Source organism: Danio rerio, chromosome 13, assembly GCF_049306965.1.
Source record: "Danio rerio strain Tuebingen ecotype United States chromosome 13, GRCz12tu, whole genome shotgun sequence".
Lineage (NCBI taxonomy): Eukaryota > Metazoa > Chordata > Actinopteri > Cypriniformes > Danionidae > Danio > Danio rerio.
In genome coordinates, this window is record NC_133188.1 from 47,246,539 (window position 1) to 47,269,242 (window position 22,704).

The 22,704-nt window shown below is 34.4% G+C and overlaps 1 protein-coding gene across 3 annotated transcripts; it reads left to right on the top strand.

Moving 5' to 3' along the window:
* The first annotated feature begins 1,696 nt into the window (after positions 1-1,696).
* Positions 1,697-21,688, top strand: zfyve21 (zinc finger, FYVE domain containing 21). 3 transcript variants are annotated; one of them, XM_005157040.6, is made up of 8 exons: positions 1,697-1,913; positions 6,146-6,196; positions 8,832-9,000; positions 12,449-12,524; positions 12,607-12,698; positions 18,462-18,512; positions 18,857-18,987; positions 20,979-21,687. In XM_005157040.6, exons 1-8 carry the CDS (start codon positions 1,788-1,790, stop codon positions 21,012-21,014), a joined length of 732 nt encoding a protein of 243 aa, XP_005157097.1. In that variant the 5' UTR covers positions 1,697-1,787; the 3' UTR covers positions 21,015-21,687. The 3 variants fall into 3 exon arrangements, 2 of the variants coding, with proteins under 2 accessions (XP_005157097.1, NP_001153818.1); XR_012388375.1 differs by lacking the exon at positions 18,462-18,512 and having other exon boundaries at positions 12,264-12,524; NM_001160346.1 differs by lacking the exon at positions 18,462-18,512 and having other exon boundaries at positions 1,710-1,913; positions 20,979-21,688.
* Positions 21,689-22,704: the final 1,016 nt, after the last annotated feature.

Here is a 22,704-nt window from a genome sequence, read left to right on the forward strand (position 1 = left end):
GTTATTGGGTTCATCTAATAATACAACATATAATAAAATATACAAATAATAAATAATGCTAAATTAAAATAAAATACAAACAAACCATAATAATATTATTATTATTGATAATAATAATAATAATAATAATAATAATTATTATTATTATTATTATTATTATTATTATTATTATTATTATTATTATTGTTGTTGTTGTTGTTGTTGTTGTTGTTGTTGTTGTTATTATTTAATATAATATTATTGCAACTGCTACTACTACTACTACTACTACTACTACTACTACTACTACTACTACTACTACTATTATTAGCAAGATTATAAAATTACCAATATTTAAAATGGTAATATGGAAAAATACATAATTATTTGACCTTTTTCATTTCGTTTGGGATATTAAAAGGATCTATTTTTTAATAATACCAGCAGAAATTATAACAATACTACTACTACCACTACTACTATTAATATTAAGAATAATAAAAGGACTCTTATTGTATAATCAAAGACCTTAAAGCTTTTACTGGGGGAAAAGCTAAATATATTATATTATATATATATTATAATATATTATATTAGATATTCACAACAGTACTACCAACAAGTATTCATTCATTCATTCATTCATTTTCTTGTCGGCTTAGTCCCTTTATTGATCGGGGGTCGCCACAGCGGAATTAACTACCAAATAATCCAGCAAGTTTTACGCAGCGGATGCCCTTCCAGCCGCAAGCCATCTCTGGGAAATCAACAATTATTATGATAAAAATATAAATAAAAAGTATTAATCCCAAGAGAACTCTATTTGTATTGTTAAGGACCCTCATGTAATTTTACTGACTGTGAATCCACAGTACAATACATGTCAGAATTTGGGAACAACTAATTGTTTAAGGTGTATTCATGTACTAATAAAAATAATGTTTACTCTAATAATAATATTGGGTTCATCCAATAATACAGGATATAAAATATATAAAATAATAAATAATGCTAAATTAAAGTAAACAATTAAATACAAAAACTATAATATTTATTATGATTGTTTTGGTTATGATTATAATGATTATGATGAATATGTTTATATTATATTATATTATATTATATTATATTATATTATATTATATTATATTATATTATATTATATTATATTATGTTATATTATATTATAATTACTACTAGTACTACTACTTCTACTAATACTACTACTACTATTATTAGCGAGATTATAAAATTACCAATATTTAAAATGCTAATATAAAATAATGCATAACTCTTTAACCTTTTTTTGTTTTTTTGGCTTGGGAGATTAAAAGGATCTGTATTTTAATAATACCAGCTGCAGTAATGACAATTCCAGTTCTACTGCTACTACTACTACTACTACTAATAATAATAGTTATTATTATTATTATTATTATTATTATTATTATTATTATTATTATTATTATTATTATTATTATTATTATTATTATTATTATCATCATCATCATAGTAGTCGTTATTATTATTATTGTTATTAATAATAATAATAATAATAATAATAATAATAATAATAAGAAGAAGAAGAAGAAGAAGAAGAAGAAGAAGAAGAAGAAGAAGAAGAAGAAGAAGAAGAAGAAGAATATATTTTACATTTTATTTCTGTTCATATCACAGACTGTTAAAAATATTTATGTTAGAGCTATGAGGGACTCTTATGTTGAAGCGGTGTCCGTGCGGCTGGTAGGGCGGCTGATGTCTGCTCCGTTCTTCTCTCCAGCAGCAGCTGCGCACTCATAAACACAAACATGTCCGCTGTTCCTGACGGCAAAAAGCTGGTCCGGAGCCCGAGCGGACTCCGCATGGTACCGGAGAACGGCGCGTTCAACAGTCCGTTTACCCTGGACGAGCCGCAGTGGGTTCCGGATAAAGAGGTAAAGAAGATCGATCACTGATTATTGGGATGGTGATGATGATGATGCTTTGGGCGTTGTTTGCTTAAGGCAAGAAGAGCCAGTGGAAAATATTTGCTAACTTTCGCAGATGGTACTACAAAGACGTAAGATGGCACGATTTAGATCTTTTAAACAGATTTGAGTTGAAATGCATGCAAATCACCTAGTATATCTGCTGTAGTGAGTACTGTAGTGTGTATGTGAGCGAACAACCATCATTGTGAACATGTATAATGTATTGATAAATGATTGATCTGCTGGGCATGTGACAGACAGTTTGGATGGCATGGCATTCGGGTCAAACTTTGCCCAATGCTTCTGTGTGGCCAAGAGACTGTCAGACGATTAAACCACGCCCACTTATTAATAATATATGGCGAGGTATGCAGAAACCACTGACATTCAAAAGTACAATTTCCATCACCTTTGCCACATCACGTGTCACGTCAACCACTTAAAGGGACAGTTCACCCAAAAATGAAAATTAGATTACTATTTACTAACTCTTATGTGGGTTCAAACATTCACAAGTTTATTATTTTGTTTCTATTGAACACAGAAATTATTATTATTATTATTATTATCATGATAATAATGATATTATACAATGATATTATTATTATCATTGTCAGTGCATCAGGTGACAGTAGTTTTTTGTAAATAAAGCCAATAAAGGTCCCGTGAAGTGCTTTGAAATGTACATTTTTGTTCGATGTTTGACGTAATCTCAACTGAAAAATGAAGAGAGGGTGGGACTTAGCGTAGCCCCTCCCCTTTAAAAAAAAGTCAGTCAGTTGAGCAAATCAGTTGAGCAAAGCTAGAAATCAGTTGAGCAAAGCTAGTGTAATGGATGTGAAATCGGTAATAAAAATACACAAAGAATGTTAAGCTTAACAGTATATTGAAACATAAGTTTATATCTTTCAACACAATTAACTAAAGAGCTAATGCATCAATAATGATCTGTAAATGTGTTTTATATTTGAAATTTGGAAAATGAACATGGCTTATGGAAATGACCAAAAAGTATATAGTAAACTTGTTGAAAATTCTGTGAATTAAGCTACACGTTCCAATAGAAATTACACTGATCAAAAGGATGTGTTATATTAATAATAATAATAATACATTTATTCATTCATTTTCCTGTCGGCTTAGTCCCTTTATTATTCTGGGGTCGCCACAGCGCAGCGGAATGAACTGCCAACCTATCCAGCAAGTTTTTACGCAGCGGATGCCCTTCCAGCCGCAACCCATCTCTGGGAAACATCCACACACACATTCACACACACACATACTCATACACTACGGACAATTTACCCTACCCAATTCACCTGTACCGCATGTCTTTGGACTGTGGGTGAAACCGGAGCACCCGGAGGAAACCCACGTGTACACAGGGAGAACATGCAAACTCCACACAGAAACGCCAACTGAGCCGAGGCTCGAACCAGCGACCCAGCGATCTTCTTGCTGTGAGGCAACGGCACTACCTACTGCGCCACTGCTTCGCCAATAATATTAATAATAATAATAATTCCTTACATTTTATATAGTGCTTTTCAGGACACTCAAAGCTTTTGATGCATTGAGATATATACATATATGTCTTAATATTCATTAAATATCAATGTCTTTTCAGATTTAAAAGATCATTAAACCAGGGGTCACTAATCTCGGTCCTGGAGGGCCGGTGTCCCTGCAGGGTTTAGCTCCAACTTGCCTCAACACACCTGCCTTTATGTTTTTAGTATACCTAGTAAGACCTTGATTAGCTTGTTCAGGTGTGTTTGATAAGAGTTAGAGCTAATCTCTGTAGGGCACCGGCCCTCCAGGAACAAGTTTGGTGACCCCTGCATTAAACTATGCATTTAACAGAAAAATATCTTGAAAACTGCATTACCCATGATTTTACAAAAGTCTCACCCAATCAGAGGGTGGCATTAAGAACTCTCGAGTGTCAGTTTTCCTACAAAACTGCTAAAGTATATCTACTTTACAACTGTTTATATTTTAATCAACATCCTTTAAATTGGCTTTATAATTCTGTCATTAATCTGATCTTATCATTGGCAGTGCATCAGGTGATAGTAGTTTTTTGTAAATAAAGCCAATAAAGGTCCCGTGAAGTGCTTTGAAATGTACATTTTTATTCGATGTTTGACGTAATCTCAACTGAAAAATGAAGAGAGGGTGGGACTTAGCGTAGCCCCTCCCCTTTAAAAAAAAAGTAGCCAATAGCATTTTGTTTTTTATCACAGCTCTGCAAGTGAGACTGGTTGAGCTCAAGCACGTCAAATGAAAAGCATCTTGAAGGGGGCGGGGCATGTCAGAGACTAGAGAGCATTTGATTGGTCAAGCTTTGAGAAACTGAAGTATGAGGTGATGTGAAAAAAAGGTTAATCCATTTAGATGGAAGTGACAAACTGCTAAATTTACATGTTTATATCAGTTTTATACAACGCAATCTCATGGCAGTTTGTAACATTTTGATTTGTTGGTTAATTCGTATGAGTTCGTACGATCTAATTTGTACAATTTAGTACGATTTGCTCCTTCAATGATGGTTGCTTTTAGGGGTGGGGTTCGGTGCCATGCCTCCTTTTTAAAATCGTACATTTTCATACGACTGAACTTGTGAGAATAAGCCTAAACTGACAAAAAGTAAAATACTTACGGTTTCTCCTGAGATCAGGCTGGTTTTATGTCTCCTAAGAGCAAATTTTGTCACTGTTTTGGAGCACACCAACATATAGATGTCATTAACTAATAGACTTAAACTAACATCTAATTTTTTTTATTGATTTACATTTTATGAGACCTTAAAGAACACATCTTTTTCCAACTGTCTAGTAGTTTTAGCTTCAAATTTCTACTGTGTGTAAACTAATAGCTGAGTCAAAGTGATTTGATTTAGGGAGGTGCCGCTATTATTCAAGTGCTACTATGTTATGTAAGCATGTTAATAAATGATGGGGGAAGTATACTGTATGTATTAAGTGCTTAGATTTAAAAAAAAAGTGCACTGACCAGAACACACTGTTCTAGCTTAACACTGGCATTGTCAGAAAACATTACCAAAGAAGAAATGTGTATTTCGCCTTAAAGGTTTTGCCCTTGTATTTGTACCAAGCCAAAACATGAGACCTAAATTCAGCTGAAGTCTCCAGGGTTGTCAGATGCCATTGACTCCTATATTTCTGTATTCTTTTTTTTTTTTTATATATATATATACAGCTGAAGTTAGAATTATTAGCCTGCCTGAGAGACGATTTTTCAACACATTTCTAAACATAATAAATATATATTTTTTATTTATTATATATTTTTATTTTGCTTTTTCAAAAGTTAACAATACAGAACATGGAAACTAAGTAGCAAACAAACTAAAGTAAAACATACATACACCGTATATAAAATAAATTAGTTAAAGAATAAATAAAGAATAAATAAAGAAATAAAGAAATAAATTAAATAAATTAAATAAATAAATAAATAAAGGGAGGAGGTACAGTATAAACCAGTGGAGAAAAACTATTTTGTCAAATCAAATCATGTGGTACTTTTTTAATATAACTCAAAAATGGATTCCAAATCTTTTTAAATAATTTACCCTTTCCTCTCAAAGAATATGTGATCTTCTCCAGTGGTCTGCAGTTTCATACTTCTGAGGTCCACAATCCAATTGGTACATCAATGTCTGTTTTCCATTTTAAAGCAGTGCATTTTTTAGCTATTGTCAGCAACATTTCAGTAAGCTTAATAGCATGCTTATGCTGGAGGTTAGAATTTGGATAATTGCCCAATAAACATATCTCTGGATCCAATGGAAAATCAACTCCATGAATCTGTGATCTGATATTGCATACGTGTACCCACAACACTTTCACAGCCATGTAGAATGCAAACATAATAGTTTGTTCTGTAGACTATTGAAAACAAATATTGCTTAAGGAGGCTAATAATATTGTCCCTAAAATGGCTTTTAAAAAATTAAAAACTGATGTTATTCTAGCCGAAATAAAACAAATAAGGCTTTCTTCGGAAGAAAAAATATTATAGGAAATACTGTGAAAAATTCATTGTTCTGTTAAACATCATTTGGGAAATATTTGAGAAAGAAACAAGAATCAGGGTTAATAATTTTGACTTCAACTGTATGTGTCTGTTTAAAAAGCTTTTTAAAATCAATTTTACTTCTTCTCCTTCAGTGCCCCAGATGTATGCAGTGTGACACCAAGTTTGATTTCATTACCAGGAAGGTAAGCATGTGGACATCATGTGTCGGACATCAAATAATAAAACCGCTTTATTACTGAAAGTGAATGTAATGTTGTTAGGTATGGGACGATAACCGGTTTCAAGGTTTACCGTGATTTGGAAAAGTCAGGGTTTTAAAACCGCTAGTAATTTATGTTATACCATTCCTACAATATTATTATTATTTTTCAACTATTTTGTTTAGTTTCTTGTAGCAGGGGTTCCCAAACTTTTCAGCCCGCGACTCCAATAATAACGATGTCACTGACTCAAGACCCCCAATTTTCACTGAGGTGGTTATAAATTCAAAAACCTTGCACGAAATGGCACACACACGCCAATAGACCCAAGTCTATTCTTTGTTTAATTTTTTTAATGTATGTAAGTGCTGTAAATGGGCCAGAAAGTTTAACCTGGTGTTATAAAATCAATCTGCTGCATCTGACGCTATTGCTGTGTCTTTAATGTAATGTAATTACCCCAAGGGTGGCAATCCAATAGAACTAGTAACTGTAAGCTACTACAGTAACTATATAGTATATAGTAACTATAAACAGCTTTTTTTCTCTTCAGTAGCTTATGGATAAAATATGGTAATTCATATACTTTAGTAAAACTAAATAGATTTTTGGAAATCCCCCCTTTATTGTCCCGCCACCCCTCAAGGGCTCTCGTTCCCCACTTTGAGAACCACTGTTTCATAGAACAACAGATTCTTTAGTAGATAAGGATCGTCCACATCAAGAGCTACTGGTCACCCAATGAAGTTACCTCATGTCCACAAAAAAGAAAGATATCCAAAAATGCCTTTCCATGTTGTTTTTGAAACCAATGAAGTCAATGATTTATTTTAATTATTTTGCCTGACATGTTTACTATTCCAAAATATTTTAAATGTTTCTTAAAATAAAATATATTGTGTTTAATGTGTGTGTGTGTGTGTGTGGGGGGGGGGGGGGGTAATGTTGTTTTCATAATACCAAAACTGTTATACTGTGAAACATTTTTTATCCAATTTTTATCCAAGGTAATTATACCGTCAGAATCTTGTACCGGCCCATGCCTAACTGTTATCCATAGTAATCAATTATACATCTGGATGTCCTACTGTGTGTAACTTTGGAAAATATAATCACAGATGGGGTATATTAAGAAAGTCACATTTAGCAATTGGCAATCCATCTGCTCTAATAACAAAACAAAACAAAACTGGTGAATGATTGTCAATGCATTGTTTAGATTTATCATAATATACATGACTGTATGTTAGGGTTCCTCTTGTGTGCACTTGCCACATTGTGTCTCTGGTTGTTTGCATTAAGTTAAACTTTTCCTAACTTTGTCCCTTTGCCAGAAAAATCAATGTAAGCCAAATTCCATTTGACAGGCTTCCAGTTTATTTGTTGCTTCAAATCTGTGTATGTGTGATCTTGACATTGAGTGTGTTCATTTTGCTTGTTCAGCTTTATTTGTTCCTTTTAATTCTCTGTTTCTGCAGTAATATGCCCTTTGCAACTTCACCTTCCTGTTTCCTTTTTCTCTCTTTTTGCTTCCTTCTTTTTCCTGATTGTGCTTTCAGTGTGAGTGTGTATCATTGCCTTTGGTGTTATGTGGTTGTATTCTGTGTTAAAACTGTTGTCAAAATATTTAGGAATAGTGCTTTTTTTTAGATTATCTTTTAGTTAACATCAATCATGTTGTAAAACTCCCCAAATGATAAAGTATTGAAGGGGACCTATTATGACCCTTTTTACAAGATGTAAAACAAGTCTTTTATGTTCCTATAGTTTGTATGTATGTATGTATGTATATATACATATATATACACACACACACATACATATATATAAAAAATATATATTATAAAAAAATAAGTAACTTAAACTTTATTTTAATGGTCCCTATTGCACATTTTGTCGACTAAAAGTTGCATTGCCAATTACTTCTCTTTTGAGGATTAGTAGACAGTCTGCTTAATATCTGTTAATTCTGCTCCTTCAACAGACATTTAACTGACTAGAAGAAACTTTGCAAGTACATGTCAACTTGCACTAACCCTATCCCAACCTAACAGTCTACTTATAATCTATTAATAATTAGTCGGCATGTAGATGCAGTTTAACTTAAATTCAACAAAATTCAAAAACCTTTACAAACCATTTGATATTTTCTCTTAAAATTAGCATTTTTCTCAGACTCCTCTGTGTTCTTTTCATTGCCTTTCAAGTGAAATAACTGAACATAAACATAGAAGGCTGAGAAAAATACTCTTTTTAGGAGAACATTTCAGATGGAATTTAGAGTTTTTTGCATCTAAATTCTTCAAATATTTGTTTACGATTTGTCAACATTTTACAATGATTTGCCCAATTACCCTAGTTAAGCCTTTAAATGTCATTTTAAGCTGAATACTAATGTCTTGAAAAATATCAGGTGAAATATTATGTACTGTCATCATTGCAAAGATAAAAGAAACCAGTTTTAATTAATCATTGAAATTATTTATGTTTCGAAATGAGCTGAAAAAAATCACACAGCTCTTGTTTTTTTGAAGCTGTTGTGCTATTGATTGAGTTGTGATGGATTTAAAGTAATAAGTGTTTCCTCTGTGTTTGTGTGTGTGTGTGTGTGTGTCAGCATCACTGCCGGCGCTGCGGTCGGTGTTTCTGTGATAAATGCTGCAGTCAGAAAGTGGCTCTGCCCAGGATGTGTTTTGTGGATCCGGTGAGGCAGTGTGCCGAATGCAGTCTCATCTCGCAGAAGGAGGTGGAGTTTTACGACAAACAGCTTAAAGTGCTCACTGCCGGTGGGTGGAACAAACACGCACTCAGATGCTTTTAACTCGAAACTACTAACACGCTCATACATTTGAAACTCGATGAAGTTTATGATGTTGCTAAGTAAAGGCCATGGAGAGCAAATGTGTGTTACATAACTTCGCTTGAAGAGCCCCTATTATTCATTGCAAAAGGTCATATTTTGGTTTTGGGGGTCTACAACAACAGGCTGATCTGCATGCATGGTCAAAAACACTTTATTTGTCCTATAATATGCATTTACTTTTTAACTTATTATCCCAATGACTCCCATGTGTTTTATTCAGGGATTCATTTGTTCCCAAACCCCTCCTTAGCGCTTTGCTAATCTGCGCCAATTGGTTCAATGACCCAGTCTGTTGCGATTGGTCCATCTGTGTTCAGTGCGAGACAGAGAGAATCGCCCACCATGGCTTATCAACAATGTTGAAGTAGTAGAGTTCCGAGTATATGTGTGAGCCCAGTGCAGGAGCGCATTAAAGCAATGCAGTTAAACACCAGCATATTCCTCTATTCTTAACCATAAGTAAAAACAGTGACACACATTCAGTATCAATCCACACAGTAGCAAAGGCTGAACTATTTTGAAACTTGACTGCAGCACGTGTGTAGGAACAGCTGACGGTGGCCATAGCAATGACAAACGTCAGAGCACACAAACGTGTTTATGCGCCGTGCCGAAATGCGCCTTGTTTTTAACGCGACATGATCAGAATATAAAGAGTTAACCAGACACAGTACAAGCCGCGTGGAGTGGTTACAAGTAACAAATTTACATTTTGCAAACTAGAGAAAACAAGGATGCAACCATTTTAATTGGACTTACACTTGTGAAATGGAGGAAGAAACTGATTTATGAACTGTAAAGTTCTTGTTGAGCTCTAACAAAGTCCCACACATCAGTAGTCTTTTTTTGATGGTTCCTTTAACAAACGGCTGACAAATCCCTTATTGTAAGTGTGTGGATTTCTGAAGCACTCATCAGAAAAATGATGGAAACACAGCACAAGGCTGGGGCTATAATGCTAAGGTATTTTTCAAAAATACACTTTAACCTCTGACTCTTCACAGCCTCATCAAGGAAAATAACACTAACTTACCCTCACACTTCAGAGCCGGCGTCTTTCGTGACATAATTCAACTGGAGTCTGCTACAGTGTTTGTCTTCATTTTCTTTCTACAGTGTGGGTAGGCGGAGCTGGGAGTTTACATTTTCTCGGGTCTGCTCATAACAAATGGGCGAGGCTTGAGTTCCGTATCAACGTCACGCTAACATGGCTAAAGACTCGTTAAAGCAGCGATTCATTTGAAGCTCTGAGTCGACTCTTTTAAAGATAAATCAATAGTTCTAAACACAGGGCACTTTCAGATTTAAGCCTTAGCTGAATATTTCACTTCACTTAGAGCTGTGTTACACACTACATGGAAGGTCATTTTCAAAAACCCAAAATAGGGGCTTTTCAATAATTTTTTTTATTATACCTGAAAACTAAACTTAGCCACCCAGTACAATTTGCTGTTAGGCTTAACACAAGTTTTTTGTGCTAGTTTCAGCTTGGCGCAGGTATATTTTTCATGTCCGGTGCCACGTTGTTTAAATAGCAAATGCATTTGCATCCATTTTTGGGCTCATGGGTATGCTGGTCTGAAAAGGAGGTGTGTTTAAGTGCATTGCTATCTTAAGGAACTGAAATAGACTGCTCTTTAAAAAAAAAATGCAGTTTTGATTTAGACCAGATTTCAGTTGGGCTGTTTCTCAAAATTCGTTCTTCAGCGGTCTTGCGTCATCATCCATTTTCAAAGTTCGGATCCAGAACTCAAGAACGGAGGATGCGTGAAACTTCCCGGATGTGTTTTTGATATCGAGAACGCACCGATGCAGACTTAAGCACCAGACTCGCTGTAGAAGTCCCATCACCTGTGAGGAGCTTGGAGTAAAGCAGCTGCTCCTCCACATCGAGAGAAGTCAGCTGAGGTGGCTTGGGTAGCTGTTTCGGATGCCTCCTGGACGCCTACCTAGGGAAGTGTTCCAGGCATGTCCCACCAGGAGGAGGCCTCGGGGAAGAACAAGGACATGCTGGAGGGACTATGTCTCTCGGCTGGCCTGGGAACGCCTCGGGATCCCCCCGGAGGAGCTGGAAGAAGTGTTTGGGGAGAAGGAAGTCTGGGGTTTTCTCCAAAGACTGCTGCCCCCGCGACCCGGCCACGGAAAAGCAGATGAAAATTTATATTATATTATATTATATTATATTATATTATATTATATTATATTATATTATATTATATTATATTATATTATATTGTTTTATATTATATTATATTATATTATATTATATTATATTATATTATATTATATTATATTATATTATTCATTCATTTTTTTGTCGGCTTAGTCCCTTTATTAATCCGGGTCGCCACAGCGGAATGAACTGCCAACTTATCCAGCAAGATTTTACGCTTCGGAAGCCCTTCCAGCCGCAGCCCATCCTCTGGGAAATATATTATATTATATTATATTATATTATATTATATTATATTATATTATATTATATTATATTATATTATATTATATTTATTATATTATATTATATTATATTATATTAGATATTATATTATATTAGATTAGATTAGATTAGATTAGATTAGATTAGAATCTTGCTTTATTTTTTTTTTATTTCATGTTTTTCAAGTTACTATATTCTCAAAATCATTCTGCATAAATTCACTGATCTGACATCTGCAGATTCTGTCTGGTCCTACATATAACTCATTAAGAGAATATCGACAGCCCTTTCAAACCATGTGTCATGCACGCAGACCATTTTTCCTGGCCTTAAAATATGATTTGGACACACTGCATGTACTGTATGCACCTGCGTCATGCACTTTAGACTTTGCACTTAGATCACTAAAATAAAGCCCTCTGTGTTACAAGAGGGTGTTTTTAAAAAGTTGTTCTAATTGGAATCAGATAAATGTACTCAACTTATAGTCAGTAATTTGTTTTGAGTGCTATTTTATATTTAAAGGGTCATGAAACCCCCTGTTTCAGCGGCGGTTAGGCTTTTTCTGACAGTCAAGTTGACCCAGAAATGAACATTTCCTCATCAGTTGCTTACACAAGTGGTTCTAAACATTTATGAATTTCATTCTTCTGTTGAACACAAACTAAGATATGTTGAAGATTGTTGGAATGTATGGAAGTCAATAGCTGTTTTTCTCTATTAATTACATATTTATTGTTGTTCGACAGAAAGAAGAAGCTCAGACAGGTTTGGAACAAATGAAGGATGAGTAAATGATTGCAGAATTCACCATTACATGCAATAAAATAAAACCCTACTAAACACTAACATGGTTGTTTATTTATGTGAAAATTGTTGTCAGGCACACCAGTTAGTGTTTATATTGTAAACTTAAAATGGTCTTGAATTGCAGGAGGAACATTTGTGGTCAAAGTCGGTTCTTCAGAGAAATCAGAAACTATGGTTTGCCGTTTGTCCAATAATCACAGGTATACATGCAAGGACATCCAATCTGACTTTTTTTTTGGTGATCTAGCCTATTCTAAAAGCTCTGTTATTGTATGTTTACAGATATCTCTTCCTAGATGGCAACAGTCATTTTGAAGTGGAGCTGTCTCGCATTTCCAGCATGCAGGTTTTGACTGAGGGATCGACCCCTGGAGGTGAGGCTAAATGTGGAGAAGATTGTCAAAAAGCAATGCACCTTATTCTACAACATGCAGGTTAACTAACGAAAGGATAGAAAACAGTACGACTATTTGTGCTACAAATAGGAGTATTTATAATGAAGACGAGAATACATTCAAATAATATAAGAAAATAATTGTTAATGATATCAAACACTTGCTGTATGTAAATAATGATTAACAGAAGTGGGTGAGAATGGAAGTCTTGACATGTACAAGTTAAAATTGTGTATCTGCTTTTATGGAAAAAATATAGTGGAAACTAATAGTAGTAGTTTTGCGTGGTGTGATCAATAATGCTTTTTGTTTCACAATACATCATTTTTTTGCATGATTATATCTTTAATGGCACTGTAAAATGATTAGTGATTAGTTGACTTTATTATAAAAAGTTAACCTCTTGCTTTTAAAGCAATTAGTTGACTTTACTTAAAAAAATGTGAGTTTTAAAAAGGAAAAATGAGTCTTTAAAGGTTGATTGTAAAGCAATTAGTTGACTTTTATTGAATTTGGATGAAAGGAATTTTATGGATTTTGGACAATTTTATGGAATTTGGATGGATGGACGGATCAATGAATTTAAATATAAAATGATCAATGGATTGATGGATGGATGGATTTAAATATAAAATGATGCATAGATAGATGGATTTAAATATAAAATGAAGGATGGATGGATGATGCATGAATTGATGGATGAATTTAAATATGAAATATTTGATATAAATTTAAATATGAAATGATTGATGAATGGATGGAGGGATGGATGGTGCATGGATGGATTTAAATATAAAATGATGGATGGATGGATTTAAATATAAAATGATGGATGAATGGATGGATGGATGGATGGATGGATGGATGGATTTAAATATAAAATGATGGATGAATGGATGGATGATGCATGGATTCATTTAAATATAAAAGGATGGATAAATGGATAGATGGATTTAAATATAAAACGATGGATGGATGGATGGATTTAAATATAAAATGATGGATGAATGGATGGATGGATGGATTTAAATACTATGATCTTTTATGTAAAGCTGCTTTGACACAATCTTCATTGTAAAAGCGCTATACAAATAAAGGTGAATTGAATTGAATTGAAAAATACAAAATGGATAGATGGATGGATGATGCATGGAGGGATGGATTTAAATATAAAACAATAGATGGATGGATTTAAATATAAAACGATGGATGGATAGATGATGCGTGGATGGATGGATGGATTTAAATATAAACCAATGGATGGATGTATATAAAAGGATCAATGGGTGCATGGATGGATTTAAATATAATAATCAATGTTTGAATGGATGGATGATGCATTGATGGATGAATTTAAATATAAACCGATGGATGGATTTAAATATAAACCGATGGATGGATTTAAATATAAAATGATCAATGGATGGATGGATTTAAATATAAAATGATCAATGGATGGATGGACTTTAATATAAAATGATCAATGGATGGATGGATTTAAATATAAAATGATCAATGGATGGATGGATGGATGGATAGATGATGCATGGTTGGATGGATGGGTGGATTTAAATATAAACCGATGGATGGATGGATGGATGAATGGATGGATTTAAATATAAAATAAAGGATGGGTGGATGATGGATAGATGGATGGATTGATTTAAAAATAAAACGATGGATTGATGGATGGATGGATGGATGGATGGATCTATAAAAATGTTGTAAAAATGTATGGAGAGTGGAGACCTATAGAAACATAGATGGAAAATATTGTAGATGGATGTATAAATCTGTAAAACTATACTTGGATGTGTGGAACTTTGAAACAACAGATACAGTGGATGGACAGAACCATGAAATGAATGGAGCTATAAAAGGATGGTTGCACATATGGATGGCTGGATTAAATTATATAGGGATAGTTTGGTGGAGGAGAATTTGACATATTTTGACATTTTCATTAAAGTTATTGCAATGTTAAAGTAAAAATCTATTTGCATTTAAGATGCTTTCTATATATGCAAAGGGACTTTGAACATGTCTAAATATCAACAGTTGAGATTCCATATTTAATGCAAACCATTAAGCTTCATGCTGAATCCTCACATTCTTCTGAATGAGAAGAGAGGCAGTAAAAATGTATCGATTAGTATTACAGGAATTTAAGAGTATCTTGGATCCACCCTGAAAATACACCATTATAAGCAATTACTGACAATCTCATAATAGGATTTAATGATGCTCCATTAATGTAGGCAGTGTTATTCACAGATACAATAATTAGGGATTGGTCAGGATTGCCGTAATACAATTTATAACTTTGATGTTGTAATAAAACTTATTAAAACACAGAAACTCAAGGGAATTCCGTTCAAATTCCATCCAAATTCCATAACAAAAGAACATAACAAATTTTATGTATGTATTACACTAATATTGTGTTGATGTTTGAAAAAAGCTTTTCATCTTTGACCATCATACGGCATCAGTATATCTGCTATTGTGATGTACAGAGATAAAGCTTCACAAATTATGACACGTATTGCTTCAAACAATCACTTGACTAAACAAATGCTTGTTTGACTTCTGCTTGAATGTTGATGTTTAATAACACTTTCAGTATTGAGTAACTCTTATACAACTGACATACACGCTGTACATGAGCTCCAAGGAGTTTTAGACCCTTAAAAATGTATGAACGTCATTGCATTAGATATAAAATATTGAACCATGTGCAAAGTGATGCAGCTCAAGCTTCCATCTGAATTAATATTAATTCCAATTAATTAATAATGTTGCTAGTCCTAATGGGATTTTTAATACGCAAATGAACATATAAATGCAACTCATTTTGATAAATTGCAAAAATGTGACTTTCATGTCCAAATACTTTTTGGAGCCATATCTATTCACAGAAGCAGGCATATGTACTTTTGAAAAGTGTTGGATAAAGTTACTTTTAATTACATAAGTAATGTATATATATATATGTATGTATATATGTATATATATATATATATGTATATATATATATATATATATATATATATATATATATATATATATATGTATATATATATATATATATATATATATATGTATGTATATATGTATATATATATATATATATATATATATATATATATATATATATATATATATATATATATATATATATATATATATATATATATATATACATATATATATATATATATATATATATATATACATATATATATATATATATATATATATATATATATATATATATATATATACATATATATATATATATACATATATACATACATATATATATACATATATATATATATATATATACATATATATATATATATATATATATATATATATATATATATATATATATATATATATATATATATATATATGTATGTATATATATATATATTAGATTGTAATTAGTGCTGAAAAAAATATATATTCATGGCTCAACAATAAGGACTGCCCGATGGCCCAGGGCCAGCGTGAGAGATGTTAGTGACAGAAGAGAGAATCGTCACTGACCCGATCTGGCCAGTGCTGCCTTGTCACAAAATTTTAAGTTGCCTGCGACTATTTGTCAATTGTGTGCAAATACAGTCTTTGAATGCTACCTTTTCTGTGAAGTCGTGAACACCATATTGCTTTTTGGTTCCTTTTATCTGATTGGATGTTGTGAGCACATTATTTTTTTTCCACAATGTGGTAAAAACCAGTTCAGTGAAGAGAAGGCAACATCAAATTATGAGGCTAAAAAAAACATCTGTTTCTGACGTTGTGGAAACAGATATTTACATGGGTACAACACAACGAAAAAAATGAAGTGATGTTTTGCATAGTTTTCTGTCACTTTTAGGTCAGCCACCTTTTGTTTTGCATTAAAATACCAAGACATTTTCCATACTGCTGTATTTTACTGCTAAATATTTTAACATTTTTTAAATATTTAAATTCTAGATTCACAGACGTTATTTTTGACACATTATTTCAAATATGTGGCTAAGAAATAGCATTTTTTTAATTAATTAATTTATTTTGGTGGGGTCATTAAAAATTTTGGCAGGGCAAGTAAAAATCTGAACCGCTGGTCCAGTCGGGCCAGTAGAAATTGTCCTTAGTGTTGAACCCTGATATTGCTTCCAAAATAAAAGTTTGTTTTGACAAAAGATATGTGTGTGTATTATGTATATTTATTTTGTACACTAACTGGCCAATTTATTAGGTACACCTTACTAGTACCGGATTGGACCCCCTTTTGCCTTCTGAAATGCCTTAATCCTTTGTGGCATAGATTCAACAAGGTACTGGAAATATTTCTCAGAGATTTTGGTCCATATTGACATGATACCATCACACAGTTGCTGCACATCCATGATGTGAATTTCCCATTCCACCACATCCCAAAGGTGCTCTATTGGATTGAGATCTGGTGAGTGTGGAGGCCATTTCAGTACAGTGAACTCATTGTCATGCTCAAGAAAGCAGTCTGAAATAAATCATGCTTTATGACATGGCACGTTATTCTGCTGGAAGTAGCCATCAGAAGATGGGTACACTGTGGTGATAAAGGTATGGATATGGTCAACAACAATACTCAGGTGGGCTGTGGCGTTGAAACAATGTTCAATTGTACTAATGGGCCCAAAGTGTGCCAAGAAAATATCTCCCACAACATTACACCACCACCACCAGCTTGAACCGTTGATACAAGGCAGGATGGATCCATGCTTTCATATTGCTGACATCAAATTTTGACCCAACCATGCGGTTGTCGCAGCAGAAATCGAGACTCATTAGACCAGGCAATGTTTATCTAATCTTCCCTTGTCCAATTTTGGTGAGTGTGTGAATAGTAACCTCAGTTTCCTGATCTTAGCTGACATGAGTGGCACCTCTGGTGGTCTTCTGCTGATGTAGCCCATTTGCCTCAAGGCTGGACGTGTTGTGCATTCAGAGATGCTCTTCTGCATACCTCAATTGTAACAAGTGATAATTTGAGTTACTGTTACATTTCTATCAGCTGGAACCAGTCTGGCCATTCTCCTCTGACCTCTGGCATCAACACACTAAGACATTAGCGCCCAAAGAACTGCCGCTCACTGGATATTTTCTCTTTTTCAGACCATTTTCTGTAAACCTTAGAGATGGTTGTGTGTGAATATCCCAGTAGATCAGCAGTTTCTGAAATACTCAGACCAGCCCGTCTGGGACGAACAACCATGCCACGTTCAAAGTCACTTAAATCACCTTTCTTCCCCTTTTTTGCTCGGTTTGAACTACAGCAGATCGTCTTAACCATGTCGACATGCCAAAATGCATTGAGTTGCTGCCATGTGATTGGCTAATTAGAAATTAGCGTTAACGAGCAGTCGGACAGGTGTACCTAATAAAGTGTCCGGTGAGTGTATGTGTAATACACAAACATACATACATAAAAAAACAAATCTATACAAAACTTTTTTGTTATATATATATATATATATATATATATATATATATATATATATATATATATATATATATATATATATATATATATATATACACAAACTTGCTTTGTATGTGTTTAATCGCAATAAATTTTTGCCCAGCACTAATTGTAATAGATAACTTTTAAAAGCAACTTTACCCAACACTGCTCTTGAACAGATCTTCAGTTCTTTCTTAACTTGTTTCTTCTTTTCTTTAATTTTCTCGCTCTTCTGCAATAAGAGAAAGATATATGCTCGTATACGAGTTTGCTGGACAATCAAATATCTGAAGGTCAGCGTTTCTCTGTCTCTCTCCTTTCTGTCTTTTCACTTCTTCCTTGTCTAAATGATGTGCCATTTAGTTAGTTGTTCTCATTGTTCCTCTCCGTAGGATGTAAGTAACCTCGCATGCACTCATTTATTGTGACCCATTGCAAGTAATATTTTCTAAAGCAAAACCAGTCTGCATGTTTATCGGGCTGGTCCCTGATTATGCCGCATGTGATGGCCCCTTATTGTGATTAAGTTACATTTAATAAACCTCAGTTCAATTTGTGCATGTGCAGTCATCAGCATTGGTGTTACACTGAAAGGTTTTGTGCAGCCCAGTCTCTAACCTTTGTCCTGTTTTTTTAGGTGGTACGCTCCGGGCCAGCGGGATGGTGCTTCAGTACAAGCCACCGGGATCTCTAGACCTTCAGCAGCTCAATATGGACACTGCTGATGACAAGCGCATCGCGTCTGCCTGGCTCGCAGCCATGCACAAAGTAGGTGTGAATAAAAGAGGAAAAAACGACACTCATCCAGTCATCCATAATTCTGTAGATCCATTCATATCCATACTCCATTCTTATCAGTCCCCCATCCATATTAGTCTTCCATCTGTTGTTCTAGAGTTCCATCAATCCTTCATGTGTCACTTTATAATTCCATTCATTTATCTATCATTCTTTAATTGCATCCATTCATCCATCCATCATTCTATAGTTATATCCATTCATCTATCTATTGGTTTATAATACGTTCTATCCATCCATCTTTTTACAGTTTGATTCATGCATTTTCCATTCATCATTTTCTAGCTCTATTTATCCATTAATTCAGCATCTATCAATTTAGAGATTTACATGTCCAGTTCTCCTCCAACTATCACTTTATAGTCTGTCTGTCCATCCATCCATCTATAGTTCCATCCGTCCATCCATATTATTGTATCCATTCATAGTTCCATCTATCCATGTCATTCTATACATCCATAGTTCCATTCGTCCATCCAAAGTTCAGTCCGTCCATCCTTAGTTCCATCCATTCATCTATCATTCTATTTATCTATAATTCCATCCATACTTATTTCCATCTATAGTTCCATCCATCCATCTATTCCATCCATCTGTCTGTTCGTCCATAGTTTTGTCCATCTATCCATAGTTTTGTCCATCCATCCATCCATCCATTCATAGTTTTTTCCCTACATCCGTTCATAGTTTCATCCAACCATCTAAAGTTTTGTCTATTCATCCATCCATCCATACAACCATCCATCCTTCCGTCCTTCCATAGTTTTGTCTATCCAATTGTCCATTCATCTATCCATCCATCCATAGTTTTGTCCATCCATCTGTCTGTCCATTGTTTTGTCCATCCATCCATCCATCCATCCATCGATTTGTCCATACATCCATCCATAGTTTTGTCCATACATCCATCCATAGTTTTGTCCATACATCCATCTATAGTTCCATCCATCCATCTATTCCATCCATCTGTCTGTTCATCTATAGTTTTGTCCATCCATCCATCCATCCATTCATAGTTTTGTCCCTACATCCGTTCATAGTTTCATCCAACCATCTATAGTTTTGTCTATTCGTCCATCCATCCATACAACCATCCATCCTTCCGTCCTTCCATAGTTTTGTCTATCCATCTGTCCATTCATCTATCCATCCATCCAAAGTTTTGTCCATACGTCTGTCTGTCTATTGTTTTGTCCATCCATCCATCTATCCATCCATCCATCCATCCATCCATTGATTTGTCCATACATCCATCCATAGTTTTGTCTATAAATACATCCATAGTTTTGTCGATACATACATCCATAGTTTTGTCCATCCATCCATCCATCCATCCCTCCCTCCCTCCATCCATCCATCCATCCATCGATTTGTCAATAAATCCTACCATCCATCTAGTTTAGTGTATCCATCCGTCCTTCTATAGTTTTGTCCATCCGTCCGTTCATCCATCCATCAATCCATAGTTTCGTCTATCCATCCATCACTTTGTCCATCCATCCATCCATCCATCCATCCAGCCATCCATAGTTTTGTCCATCCATCCGTCCATCACTTTGTCCACCCATTCATCCATCCATCGATTTTTCCATACATCCGTACATCCGTTTTTTGACCATACATCTGTCTGTCCATCCATAGTTCCGTCCATCCATCCATTCACCTACTCATCCACCCATCTAAGAATGTTTAAATAGCAATAAAACTGACAGTTTAAACCGATTCACTTTCTTGTAATTTCTGTCAGAAATTCTGTTGAAATTAGTTTTGTAGTCTTTGCAGACTTTTTAGTTTGGCAATAAAACCTGATAACCGTGGTATCACAGCATCCCACTATTGTCAGGGTTATCAACATGCATGCTAACCAGCATTTTAAAACTGTACTTGATGGATTATCAATGTATATTTATTTATTTTTATATAATACATATTTATTTTTTTCTGTTTTCTCTTGTCTTCAGGCTGCCAAACTGTTGTATGAGTCAAAGGACCAGTGAAATGCCCGAAAAAGCACACGTCTGGAGACGAAGAGGGATGGACAGAACAGAACAGAAAGGAGGAGAGAGTGAGAGATGGAGAGATCCAAACCAAGTATTATGTGTTATTCAGTCTTTCTTGTACTCTAAGATGCTTGTATGATTTCTATTCAGTCTTTTGCTTCTACTCCCTGCCAAGACAGACCAGATTTACTTACAACCCTCTCTGTCTATGCCAAGGGGAGGACCAAGATTTTGACGATTCTCGTGCAATATGGACATGTATGATAATATATATAAACGCACCATTTAACAGATGCTTTAAGTGTAGTCTCACGTATCAAAGTTTTGTAAACAAAATATATTTTGTCAGATATTCTTATTTTAACACTAAAGGCTGTGTATCTACTTTTTACTGCCCAAGTATTTACGATATGTAGTGTGTTTTTTTCTTTCTTAACATATATTTGAAACACTTTTGGAATTGTTTTTGTTTCCTACACTACAGAAGGATGTTTCATTTGTTTAGTACTGTGGTTGTGTTTGCGGAGCAAGATATCCCTTTTTTAGAAAACTGAAATTAGAGCAGCCAGACTGCCAGGACTCATATTAAACTTTGTTCTAGGTCATCAGGTTTGGTTTGCTAATTTTCAATTTTCAGTATGCACCAAATAAACATTGAGTCCACAACTGACCAATTATTGTGTGTGTTCATTTATATAGGAGCACATATTTAGATTTTTTTGATTATAGTTTAGTACATGGCTTGAAGTATATTACATTAATGCATTCTTCAAATCTTTAGTTATTGGAAACAACCAAAGTAAGACTGGGCGCTTTAACCTAAAATCAACATCTCGATTAATCAAGCATTTTTACTCGATAATGATTAATGAACGATTAACTGGTTCTGTACAGTAAATATGCTTACATATTACAGGTGAGAAGCTTTTGAACGAATGGTGCTGTAATGTGAAGTGGGACGTTGATAACGGAGGTTGAGGATCCAAATGCAGGGTTTATTATGGAGAGAATGGTCAGGCAAGCAACAATCAACACAGAAGCAAACAGGTGTATACGGGTAATCCAGAGTCATGGTCAATAAGCAGGCGAATGGTAAAAGGTAGGAAGCATATGACATAAACAAAACAAAGCAAGGGTCAAAAACACGGCAAAGCAAGGAAACCACGTCGTAATGTTTACTAAAAGTATAACAAGACTTAAGCTGCGGTCACACTTTACTTTTCTCCCCATAGACTTCCATTCATACGCATGCGAATACGTCAGACCAGAAACGCAAGCTGATGCGGCAAGTTTCGCAGTTCGATGCATTGGAAAGTTCAAGCTTGGTGAACTCTGATCTGCGAAATCACATCACATGATTGCATGAGACTAATCGAAGATCAAAACATGAACTCTCTTGACAGGAATTTAAAACATGGACAAATCGCTCACTTTTTTAAATGTCTGATTATCTTGTTTAATACCGCCTCTTTCCGCAGCGCTATACAACAGAATTTTGCATGCTCGAACTCTACTGTGAGCCATTAGCCACTTGTGTGTGTCTGTGCTGCTTTTAAAGTCCATGTAATCAGTTCTGAACAGCTTCAGCTGTGGATGTAAGCAATCAGTGGGAAACCGGAACAGGTGTGAGTGTGTGGAGCATCACTGGACCTTGTAGTCCTTATAACAGCAGATTTGTAGTTCTATG

What these genes read in the sequence shown, in the direction of transcription:
- zfyve21 (XM_005157040.6), top strand. Translation starts at nt 1,788, where the DNA reads ATGTCCGCTGTTCCTGACGGCAAAAAGCTGGTCCGGAGCCCGAGCGGA. An exon ending in TTGATTTCATTACCAGGAAG is followed by an intron (nt 6,197 to 8,831) that starts GTAAGCATGTGG and finishes TGTGTGTGTCAG; the next exon opens with CATCACTGCCGGCGCTGCGG. An exon ending in TGAGGGATCGACCCCTGGAG is followed by an intron (nt 12,699 to 18,461) that starts GTGAGGCTAAAT and finishes TTCTGCAATAAG; the next exon opens with AGAAAGATATATGCTCGTAT.